This window comes from Nerophis ophidion, linkage group LG12 (assembly GCF_033978795.1).
Source record: "Nerophis ophidion isolate RoL-2023_Sa linkage group LG12, RoL_Noph_v1.0, whole genome shotgun sequence".
NCBI lineage: Eukaryota > Metazoa > Chordata > Actinopteri > Syngnathiformes > Syngnathidae > Nerophis > Nerophis ophidion.
Genome location: NC_084622.1, coordinates 17,786,942 through 17,799,529, shown reverse-complemented (window position 1 = coordinate 17,799,529; position 12,588 = coordinate 17,786,942). Strand labels below are relative to the sequence as shown.

Here is a 12,588-nt window from a genome sequence, read left to right as displayed (position 1 = left end):
TAGCATCAGGGATATCACACAGTATCATGAATATGATATATCCAGTGTCATGAATATCATGCATTGCACACAGTATCAGGGATATCACACAGTATCAGGGATATCACAGAGGGTCATGCAAATCACACTGTATCAGTGATATTACACAGTGTCATGAATATCACACAGTATCAGGGATACCCCACAGTATCATGAATAGCACATAGCATCATGAATATCACACAGTATCATGCATATCACACAGTGTCATGAATATCATGCATAGCATACAGTATCAGGGATATCACACAATATCAGGGATATCACACAGTGTAATGAATACCATGCATTGCACACAGTATCAGGGATATCACACAGTATCAGGGATATCACAGAGGGTCATGCAAATCACACTGTATCGGTGACATTACACAGTGTCATGAATATCACACAGTATCAGGGATATCCCACAGTATCATGAATAGCACATAGCATCATGAATATCACACAGTATCATGCATATCACACAGTGTCATGCATATCACACAGTGTCATGAATATCATGCATAGCACACAGTATCAGGGATATCACACAATATCAGGGATATCACACAATGTCATGAATATCACACAGTATCATGAATATCACACATCCATCTATCCATCCATTTACTATGGTTATTCCCTTTGGGGTCGCGGGGGGTGCTGGTGCCTATCTCAGCTACAATCGGTCGGAAGGCCGCGTACACCCTGGACAAGTCGCCACCTCATCGCAGGGCCAACACACAGTGTCATGAATATCATGCATATCACACAGTATCATGGATATCGCACAGCATCATGAACATCACGCAGTATCACGGATATTACACAGCATCCTGGATATCACACAGTATCATCCCTTGACCCGCTCCTTCCAAACTTGAGCGGCGTTTCGACTCACATTCTCGCAGGGCCACGCAGGGCCACGCAGGGCCACGCAGGGCCACGCAGGGCCACGCAGGGCCACGCAGGGCCACGCAGGGCCACGCAGGGCCACGCAGGGCCACGCAGGGCCACGCAGGGCCACGCAGGGCCACGCAGGCACGCCCATCACATCCAGGTCAAGTCCAAGTTAGTAAACCGCGGCACATTTCTCCCGGCGAGGTCGCCGCGGCGCCAAAGCCGTCACGTCAGGGCGAAGACGCCGACAAAACAAAGTAGGTCGACTCCAATATTCATCTTTGAAGAGTCGCTGTCGAACGGCGGGCGCTCCGCAAAAACACCGCCGATTTCTACACCGAGAGATGCTCGCAAGAAGCGGGGAAGTCAGCCGTTAAAAGCCCGCGGAGCGTGGGGGGGTTTGGCGGGGGAGGAGATGGAAGGTCCGTGCACGGAATAGAAGGTGAGAGATCTTACCTGCTCTTCTCAGCGTCTCCTTGGAAGCATGCGAGATGTCATTTGGACGTCGCCGGCACGACACACACACACACACACACACACACTCTCACGTATCACACACATAACACACACACTCTCATCATCATCAAGCCCCTCCTCATCCATCCACACACGGAAGGATGAGGAAGAGAAGCACTTTGCGTCTCATCCTAAAGTCATCGTCATCCAGCGTAATATCGGCTTCGACTCACGTGATGCGTTCACGTTCAATGTAAAAAAAAATAATAATAATAATTGGAAATGGCACCTGTCAAAAGAGTGACTGTACACGAATACGCGATGGCGACTTCATAAACCAGTTTGGTCACCAGAGGGGGTTTAAAACCCTTAATTCTATCTTTTTAATACAATGATTCATTTGGTTTGAATCTAGGTTGGCAGTTGAATAAATGTGATGTCAAACGTCCTCCTCTCAGTTAACGTCTCATTGGGAGGACTGCTAAGAGGTCATATACTGCCCCCTAGCGGAGGAAAGTACATACTGCTCTCAGACTATTCACCGGGAACAACTTCCTGTTTGTTTTTTGTTTTTTTCCTGTTCATATTTTACCGACACAACTCCCAAGTTGTACCCGTGACGGCACGGGTTCTCTCTGGGTTCTCCCCGGGTTCTCCCCGGGTTCTCCCCCCCCCCCCCCCCCCCTCCCTCCAAAGACATGCACCCGCGGAGATATAGGCCCCTCCCACCTCCGCCTTTTTTTTCTTTTTTTAATACACTGTAGCACTTTCAGGTTGTTTGCTCAACGTAAAGTGCTTTTTACAAATAAAATCTATTATTATTATTATTATTAAAGACATGCACCTGCAGGGATATAGGCCCCACCCACCTCCAAAGACATGCACCTGCGGGGATATAGGCCCCACCCACCTCCAAAGACATGCACCTGCGGGGATATAGGCCCCTCCCACCTCCACCTTTCTAAAAAAATGTTCTGTAATTTTTTTAATACACTGTAGCACTTCGAGGTTGTTTGCTTAATGTAAAGTGCTTTATACAAATAAAATCTATTATTATTATTAAAGACATGCACCTGCGGGGATATAGGCCCCGCCCACCTCCAAAGACATGCACCTGCGGGGATATAGGCCCCTCTCACCTCCACTTTTATTTTTTATTTTTTGCTTCTTTTTTTTAATACACTGTAGCACTTTGAGGTTGTTTTCTCAATGTAAAGTGCTTTTTACAAATATTGTTATTAAAGACTTGCACCTGCGGTAATATAGGCCCCGCCCACCTAAAAGACATGCACCTTCAGGGATATAGGCACCTCCCACCTCAAAAGACATCCGCCTGCGGGGATATAGGCTCCTCCCACCTCCAGAGACATGCACCTACCGGGATATAGGCCCCTCCCACCTCCACCTTTATTATTTTTTGCAATTTTTTATTTTATTTTATTTTTTAATAAACTGTAGCACTTTGAGGTTGTTTGCTCAATGTAAAGTGATTTTTACAAATAAAATCTATTATTATTATTAAAGACATGCACCTGCGGGGGTATAGGCCCCTCCCACCTCCGCTTTTTTTTCAATGTTTTTTTTTGCTTTTTTTTTTTAATACACTTTAGCACTTTGAGGTTGTTTGCTCAATGTAAAGTGCTTTTTACAAATAAAATATTATTATTATTATTATTATTATACATCCATCCATTTTCTACAGCTTATTCCCTTTGGGATTGCGGGTGGTGCTGGTGCCTATCTCAGCTACAATCGGGCGGAAGGCGGGGTACGTCCTGGACAAGTCCCCAGCTCATCGCAATGCCTATATTATTATTATTAAAGACATGCACCTGTGGGGATGTAGGCCCCTCCCACCTTCAATTTAAAAAAAAAAAAGTTATTTAATTGTTTTTTAATACACTGTAGTACTTCGAGGTTGTTTGCTTAATGTAAAGTGCTACTTACAAATAAAATCTATTATTATTGTTATTAATATTATTAATAAAGACATGCACCTGCGGGGATATAGGCCCCTCCCACCGCCACTTTTTTTGTTGTTGTTGTTTTTAATATTATTTTAGTTTGTGTTAATACACTGTAGCACTTTGAGGTTGTTTGCTCAATGTTAAGTGCTTTTTACAAATATTATTGTTATTAAAGACTTGCACCTGCGGGAATATAGGCCCCGCCCACCTAAAAGACATGCACCTTCGGGGATATAGGCACCTCCCACCTAAAAAAAGACATCCACCTGCGGGGATATAGGCTCCTCCCACCTCCACCTTTTTATTTTTTGCTATTTTTTATTTTTATTTATTTTTTTAATACACTGTAGCACTTTGAGGTTCTTTGCTCAATTTAAAGTGCCTTTTACAAATACAATCTATTATTTTTATTATTGTTATTAAAGACTTGCACCTGCGGGGATATAGGCCCCTCCCACCTCCAAATACATGCACCTGCGGGGGTATAGGCCAGTGCAGTAGTGGTACACGTACAGTGCAGTAGTGGTACACATCCAGTGCAATAGTGGTACACATCCAGTGCAATAGTGGTACACATCCAGTGCAACAGTGGTACACATCCAGTGCAAAAGTGGTACACATACAGTGCAACAGTGGTACACATACAGTGCAATAGTGGTACACATACTGTGCAGTAGTGGTACACATACTGTGCAGTAGTGGTACACATACTGTGCAGTAGTGGTACACATCCAGTGCAGTAGTGGTACACATACAGTGCAATAGTGGTACACATTCAGTGCAATAGTGGTACACATTCAGTGCAACAGTGGTACACATACAGTGCAATAGTGGTACACATCCAGTGCAGTAGTGGTACACATACTGTGCAGTAGTGGTACACATACTGTGCAATAGTAGTACACATACAGTGCAGTAGTGGTACACATTCAGTGCAACAGTGGTACACATACAGTGCAATAGTGGTACACATACAGTGCAATAGCTGTACACATACAGTGCAGTAGTGGTACACATCCAGTGCCCCCCATTCTTTGTCTCATTTTGTCCACCAAACGTTTTATGCTGTGCGTGAATGCACAAAGGTAAACTTTGTTGATGCTGTTGACTCGCGGGGAGCGCTAATAGTCGATGCTCACATGCTATTTAGGCTAGTCGTATGTACATATTGCATCATTCTCTCCTTTGACTCGAACATGTTACTAAAACGGCCTTCTCTCATCTCCGTAATATCGCAAAAATGTGTTCCATTTTGTCCACTAGCGACCCTGAGATCATTATTCATGCGTTCGTCTCGTCTCGTCTCCATTACTGGAACATATTATTTTCGGGTCTCCTTATGTCTAGCATTAAACGATTACAGTTGGTACAAAATGCAGCTGCTAGACTTTTGACAAGATCCAGAAAGATCCCGGGCCTGGGATTGAACCCAGGACTGCAGGACCTTTGTATTGTGACGCACTAACTATATATATATATATATATATATATATATATATACATATATATATATATATACTGTATATACTGTATATATTGTACATATTTACCCAGGGGTGGGCATTACGTCGATCGCGATCGACTGGTCGATCTCGGAGGGTGTGTCAGTCGATCTCAAGCCAGGCATTAAAAAATATACATAAAAATGAGCAATCATTAATCATACCAAGACTTCACTTTCGTCAGTTGTTTGACATTCTCGGCACCCGAGGATCTTGTGAGATGACGCTGGCTGCTGCGAGCTCATATTTAAGAAAAAAAATCACTAACAGGGCGGACACATTTTATTTCTAGAGACTCCGTACCTACTGTCAAAACTCTAAAGACCGACTGCACAGTTCCTGTCTTCACCATAAAAGACCTGTTTCATCCTGCCTGTGCTAACAAAATAAGAATCTCAGAAAACTAGCGTGCACAAGCTAGCAAGCTACGGAGTTTGATGCCAATGTATTTCTCCCCCGCCCTCAGCGACCGCTTTCTCACTTGCTTGCCCACCCGCACACTCACTGACGTCACTCACCTGCTGCCAGACATTAAAGGGCCACACACAAATGCTACTCTCATAACAAAGTGTTTAAAAACGAGTATGCAAGTTGGACAAATGAGATGCCAAATCCAACCACTTTCATGTGGTATTGGACAGAAAGGAGGACTTTTTTTTTTCCTCCATTTGAAAATGCGGACGTTATCAGCACCACTGTCTAATTCCAATCAATGCAAGTCATCAGAATCAAATACACCAACTTATATTTTTGTCTTCATGAAAGAAAGGAATCTATGTGTGTTAAACATGCTTGTATTATCATTAAACACCATTAACTTGTTAACAAAAATGTCTCTTTCATAAATAAATAAATATAAATTATAAATAGGAATGCGGTAGATCTCCTCGACTTGGTCAATTGAAAAGTAGCTCACCTGCAGAAAAAGTGTGAGCGCTCCTGTATTTACCTATACTGTGTGTACACATATGTGTATATATATATATATATATATATATATATATATATATATATATATATATATATATACACATATATACCTATATTGGCTCACCTACACTGGCTACCTGTGCACTTAAGATGTGACTTTAAGGTTTTACTACTTAGGTATAAAATACTACACGGTCTAGCTCCATCCTATCTTGCCGATTGTATTGTACCATATGTCCCGGGAAGAAATCTGCCTTCAAAGAACTCCGGCTTATTGTTGATTTCCAAAGCCCCCAAAAAGTCTGCGGGCTATAGAGCGTTTTCTATTGGGGCTCCGGTACTCTGGAATGTTCTACAGGTAACAGTCAGAGATGAAACCTAAGTAGAAGCATTTAAGTCCCATCTTAAAACTCATTTGTATACTCCAGCCTTTAAATAGACCCCCCTTTTAGACCAGTTGATCTGCCATTTATTTTCTTTTCAACTCTGCCGCCCTCTCCCTTGTGGGGGGACACAGGTCTGGTGGCTATAGATGAGGTGCTGACTGACCAGAGTCGGGACCCGGGGTGGACCGCTCGCCTGTGCATCGGTTGGGGACATCTCTGCACTGCTGACCTGTCTCTGCTTGGGATGGTCTCCTGTTGGCCCCACTATGGACTGGACTCTCACTATTATGTTAGATCCACTATGGACTGGACTCTCACACTATTATGTTAGATCCACTATGGACTGGACTCTCACACTATTATGTTAGATCCACTATGGACTGGACTCTCACTATTATGTTAGATCCACTATGGACTGGACTCTCACACTATTATGTTAGATCCACTATGGACTGGACTCTCACTATTATGTTAAATCCACTATGGACTTGACTCTCACTATTATGTTAGATCCACTGTGGACTGGACTCTCACTATTATGTCAGATCCACTATGGACTGGACTTTCACACTGTTATGTTAGATCCACTATGGACTGGACTCTCACACTATTATGTTAGATCCACTATGGACTGGACTCTCACTATTATGTTAGATTCACTATGGACTGGACTCTCACTATTATGTTAGATCCACTATGGACTGGACTTTTAAAACATTATGTTAGACCCACTCAACGTCCATTGCATCCGGTCTGCCATAGGAGGGAGTAGGGTACCCACATCTGCGGTCCTCTCCAAGGTTTCTCATAGTCATTCTCAGACGTCCCACTGGGTTGCGAGTTTTTCCTTGCCCTTATGTGGGATCTGAACCGAGGATGTCCTACTGGCTTGTGCAGCCCTTTGAGATACGTTTGATTTAGGGCTATATAAATAAACACTGATTGATTGATTATGCCTCGTTTGTAGCTATATTTGAGCTCATTTAATTTCCTTTACTTATGTCTTCAGTGTATATAAATTATATTTTTGCAAGACACATTATGTGTATGTAATATTGGCTGCATTTCTGATAGTTGTTTGTGTGCCATGTTGTTCCAGACCACAGCAAAAGATTGTAATGAGTCCATGACAAGAAGACAAGAACTTTCCTTTAACTCGGACACACACATTTATTCTTTTGGTCATCTCCTGACACTTGTAGCCAAATTATTTTGTCATTGTTTCTTTTGGACACAAGTCCTTCCAGTGCACAAACTCTTGATAAGACTGCAAACACATGCTTTGATGACTTTTAACATCTCGGGAAACATTTCTAAGAATTCCCCCCACTTTCCTGGTACTTCGTTATGCGAATATTATTCCGTACTTTAGTTCTTGGTTGCCAGTCACAACCACCTTTATCCACTTGAACCTTGTCCTGTGCTGACTCCACGTTTTGCTCTGTGTGTGTGTGTGTGTGTGTGTGTGTGTGTGTGTGTGTGTGTGTGTGTGTGTGTGTGTCAACTTTCTGACGGATGAGAACATCAAACAAAAGGTGCGTTCAATGCCTCATGTACAAACCCCGTTTCCATATGAGTTGGGAAATTGTGTTGGATGTAAATATAAACGGAATACAATGATTTGCAAATCTTTTTCAATTCATGTAATGAATTGATTGATCAATCAATCAATAAATCCATATTCAGTTGAATATGCTACAAAGACAACATTTTGATGTTCAAACTGATAAACTTTATTTTTATTTTTTGTGCAAATAATAATGAACTTAAATTTCATGGCTGCAACACATGCCAAAGTAGTTGGGAAAGGGCATGTTCACCACTGTGTTACATCACCTTTTCTTTTAACAACACTCAATAAACGTTTGGGAACTGAGGAAATTAACTGTGGAGGCTTTGAAAGTGGAATTATTTCCCATTCTTGTTTTATGTAGAGCTTCAGTCGTTCAACAGTCCTGGGTCTCCGCTGTAGTATTTTACGCTTCATAATGCGCCACACATTTTCCATGGGAGACAGGTCTGGACTGCAGGCGGGCCAGGAAAGTAGCCGCACTGTGTTTTTTACGAAGCCACGCTGTTGTAACACGTGCTGAATGTGGCTTGGCATTGTCTTGCTGAAATAAGCAGGGGCGTCCACGAAAAAGACGGTGCTTAGATGGCAGCATATGTTGTTCCAAAACCTGTATGTACCTTTCAGCATTAATGGTGCCTTCACAGATGTGTAAGTTACCCATGCCTTGGGGGCACTAATGCACCCCCATACCATCACAGATGCTGGCTTTTGAACTTTGTGTCGATAACAGTCTGGATGGCTCGCCTCCCCTTTGGTCCGGATGACACGATGTCGAATATTTCCAAAAACAATTTGAAATGTGGACTCGTCAGACCACAGAACACTTTTCCACTTTGCATCAGTCCATCTTGGATGATCTCGAGCCCAGAGAAGCCGGCGACGTTTCTGGATGTTGTTGATAAATGGCTTTCGCTTTGCATAGCAGAGCTTTAACTTGCACTTACAGATGTAGCGACCAACTGTATTTAGTGACAGTGGTTTTCTGAAGTGTTCCTGAGCCCATGTGGTGATATCCTTTAGAGATTGATGTCGGCTTTTGATACAGTGCCGTCTGAGGGATGGAAGGTAGCGGTCATTCAATGTTGGTTTCCGGCCATGCCGATTACGTGGAGTGATTTCTCGAGATTCTCTGAACCTTTTGATGATATTATGGAGCGTAGGTGTTGAAATCCCTAAATTTCTTGCAATTGCACTTTGAGAAACGTTGCTCTTAAACTCTTTGACTATTTGCTCACGCAGTTGTGGACAAAGGGGTGTACCTCGCCCCATCCTTTCTTGTGAAAGACTGAGCATTTTTTTGGGAAGCTGTTTTTACACCCAATCATGGCACCCACCTGTTCCCTGCACACTTGTGGGATGTTCCAAATAATCAGTATTTAATGCCACCTTTCCCAACCTCTTTGTCACGTGTCGCTGGCCTCAAATTCTAAATTTAATGATTATTTGCACACAAAAAAAATGTTTATCAGTTTGAACATCAAATATGTTGTCTTTGTAGCATATTCAACTAAATATGGGTTGAAAAGGATTTGCAAATAATTGTATTCCGTTTATATTTACATCTAACGCAATTTCCCAACTCATATGGAAACAGGGTTTGTACTTTTCAAACACGCTTCTAGTTGACAGGGACAGAAATAAATGGTTTTTGATTTCTTTAGAACTCTTGTATAAATGGTATCACTATCCGCAATGGTAAAACTATTAGAAAGTCGACATTAAGAACACGAGTAGCGTGTTCCGCACATGAATGCCATACATAAGTTTTATTCCAAGCAGAGTACAATGAAAGAATGTCTCAAGTCAGTGATGGATCTGTGTGGACATTACACCTTCATGACGTAGCAACTAGCTTGTACTGAAAACCTTGTTGACTTGCTTGAGTCTTAAAAGAAAAGGTGATGGTTATCATCTCTTCTAATGGAAAAACCCAAGACCCAACCTACGGGCTGAGGATTTTGTCATAACTTGGACTATGGTGCAGCTTACTGCGTGAATAGTTTTCTCGAGATGCAACAAAACTGGACCGGACATGGCAGGTACGTAAATACTAGGGCTGCGAATCTTTGGGTGTCCCACGATTCGATTCAATATCGCTTTGTTTTTTTTCAATTCATCACGATTCCTGATTGAAAAGGATTCTGTATTCATTCAATACATAGGTCTTCAGCAGGATCTACCCCAGTCTGCTGACATGCTAGCAGAGTAGTAGATTTTTGTTAAAAGCTTTTATAATTGTAAAGGACAATGTTTTATCAACTGATTGCAATGATGTAAATTTGTTTTATCTATTAAACGAACCAAAAATGTGACCTATTTTATCTTTGTGAAAACATTGGACAAAGACTTACGGTCATTAGAAAACATAATGTATGCGGCCCCGGGCGGGGGCCTTAATTTGTCCAGGTCTGCACTACTCTGACTGGTGATGTTCACTTTAAAACGGCTGGTATTTATCCCACCACCAGAGGACAGCATTGCCAATAAATCTTGATGACTGTAGAAGTAGCAACCACTGGAACTACATGTCTGCCAATCACTATTCATCCTTTGATGCAGGTTTGAACTTTTCAGAATGAAGATCAAATAAAATCTCGGAATGACACATTTATTTTCTTATGGTGTTTTTGCTGTACCTGAACTGTAATTAATTGGCACCACTTATTTGTAGTGTTTAGTAGTCTTGTCAAACAGGACAGCTTCTGTTTACATCGTACACAGTATAGGCTTTCCAAAGTCCGGACCACTTAACGTGTCCAAACACTTTGTCTTAATACGGTCTTGGGTTCATGCAAAAATTACATTTTGGGGGAAACCGCAAGGCTCGGGTTTTGAGCTCTGTTGTGCTTTCAGGAGGTGTTTCCATGGCAACCGGGGGCCGAAGAGGGAGAGCGAGAGAGGGTCAATCTAGAGGAGTGTCCTGTTTGATTTAACCTGCCTGCGTCCCTCAAACAGACATAGATGTTCTGGTCTCTACAAGACTGAGCTGACGTCTGTTGTCCGAAAGAGACTTCTCATTTTCTTTACTGCACTTTGATCTTTCAGCCCGTGCTGTCCGAGAAGACTTGTTGGATATCTTAATAGGACGAGGTAAGGTCGACATTATAGATTTCAGACATTTTTTTGTCTGTTGGATATGACTGCTGACAAATGTGCTTTTGTAACCGCAGAGAGTTTCCCGGATTCTGTCAGCACATCTATGTGGGTTGTGGAGAAGATCCGCGAGTCAATGGAGAACTCCATTCTGCCCGTCTCATCAACAGAATTCAGCTTCAAGATCGGAGACATTATGTTTGGGGACAAATCGGACAGACCCAGAAGGATTTCCCTCTTCCCGAATGTCATCACCCCTGACAACATCCCAGAGTTCTGCATCCCTCCAACCATCCCGTCCTTGCAGGAAATAAAGAACACGGACCGGGGTTCCCGTCTGGTGAAACTGATCGGCTACGAGAAGCCCGCTGTGGAGGTGACCCGGTGCGAGCCTAGGAATTCGCACATCATACAGGTGGAAAGCGTTGATGAGGGCTGCAGTGACGAGGAGACCACCAACGCGGATCCTCACAGCCAGGCCGCCTTGTCCCTCCCTCACATGGCCAAAGCTCAGACCTGCTACGGGTTTTGCACCTTACTAGAGAGCCCACACACCCGGAGAAAGGAGTCCCTCTTCCATGCCGACCCGGGCTCCTCTCCCCTGCTGCTTCCCAGGAGTCGATCCGCGACATGCTCCAAAGCCAACCCACCCCCACCGTCTTCCCCTTCCTCCTTTAGCCTCAATACTCTGTCCTCCAGGCTCTCCTCGAGAGGACACAGCCCCAACTGGCTAGGCACTATGGACAGTGACACCACATCCTCCACGGAGTCGTCCCCGTTCAGCTCGCCCCTGCTGACCAGGTGCCCCGCCAAGTCGTCCCTCTTTAAGGCACTGAGCCACGAACTACTGCTGTCAAGGAACATGAGGAAGGCCATGGTGTCCAGGAACAATTCCCTGTCCACAGATGAGGGCAGCTCCACGGACAACAGCCCCAACGTGATGAGGAGGGCGTCCGAGGGCTTAGTGGAGGGCCTCCCTAGCTGCTACAGACTGGCACCACCCACCATCTTTCCCATGGACTTGACCCTGCACAGGGAGAGGGTAATGAAAGAAAGAATGGTGCCCGTGGGGAAAGACGGCAGCCTGAGACTCTCATCCGAGTACTGCCCAGACAACCAAAGACTGCGAGTCCGCCTGATCAGCGCGGAGGGCCTGTACCCTCTCTCCGTGGACCCCAAGATCATTAACTGCAGCGTCAGCCTCTCGCTGATGCCGGGGAAAGTTCAGAAGCAACGCAGCACCGTCATCCGAAAGAGCCGCAATCCCATCTTCAACGAAGATTTCTTTTTCGACGCGATCTCGGAGGAAGACCTCAGTGTGCGCTCTCTTCGGTTCAAAGTGGTCAACAAAATGTCCACCCTGAAACGAGATTATCTGCTGGGGAGTTGTGATCTGCCTCTTTGCACTATTGTCACCGTCTGAGCCATTAGTACTTCCATGCCTCATTATCACTACTGTATTATTTATTTCAATTCTTTTCTAATGTGATATAACATTTTATAATGAATAAATTATGAGAACCGCCAAGTCTGTGTGTCATTCGTGGTTGTTTCTTGAAATCCTCATTCATGAAGCATTCAAATACATGTATGGATACATGGAAAATCATTTTATCTTTGAAAAAAAAGTTTTGTTTGAAAATCAACTTTCACTTTGAAAATCTTTCTTTTCCTTGAAAATAATTTTTTGTCTTGTAAATCTACTTCTATCTTGAAAATATTTTTTTTCTTTGAATATCATTTTTCATCTTGAAAATCTA

The 12,588-nt window shown here is 43.4% G+C and overlaps 2 protein-coding genes across 3 annotated transcripts in view; one reads left to right on the top strand and one right to left on the bottom strand.

The window, feature by feature from the left end:
* Positions 1 to 1,571, bottom strand: part of tln2b (talin 2b) — a 242,937-nt gene extending 241,366 nt beyond the window's left edge. Inside the window, 1 exon segment of the mRNA XM_061918043.1 lies at positions 1,378 to 1,571. The gene's annotated coding sequence lies outside the window, so the exon portion shown is untranslated.
* On the top strand, positions 994 to 12,349 carry c2cd4a (C2 calcium dependent domain containing 4A). 2 transcript variants are annotated; one of them, XM_061916949.1, is made up of 3 exons: positions 994 to 1,178; positions 10,589 to 10,825; positions 10,906 to 12,349. In XM_061916949.1, the coding sequence occupies exon 3, from the start codon at positions 10,935 to 10,937 to the stop codon at positions 12,249 to 12,251; it is 1,317 nt and encodes a 438-aa protein (XP_061772933.1). In that variant the 5' UTR covers positions 994 to 1,178; positions 10,589 to 10,825; positions 10,906 to 10,934; the 3' UTR covers positions 12,252 to 12,349. The 2 variants fall into 2 exon arrangements, with proteins under 2 accessions (XP_061772933.1, XP_061772934.1); XM_061916950.1 differs by lacking the exon at positions 994 to 1,178 and adding an exon at positions 9,322 to 9,774.
* The last annotated feature ends 239 nt before the right edge of the window (positions 12,350 to 12,588 follow it).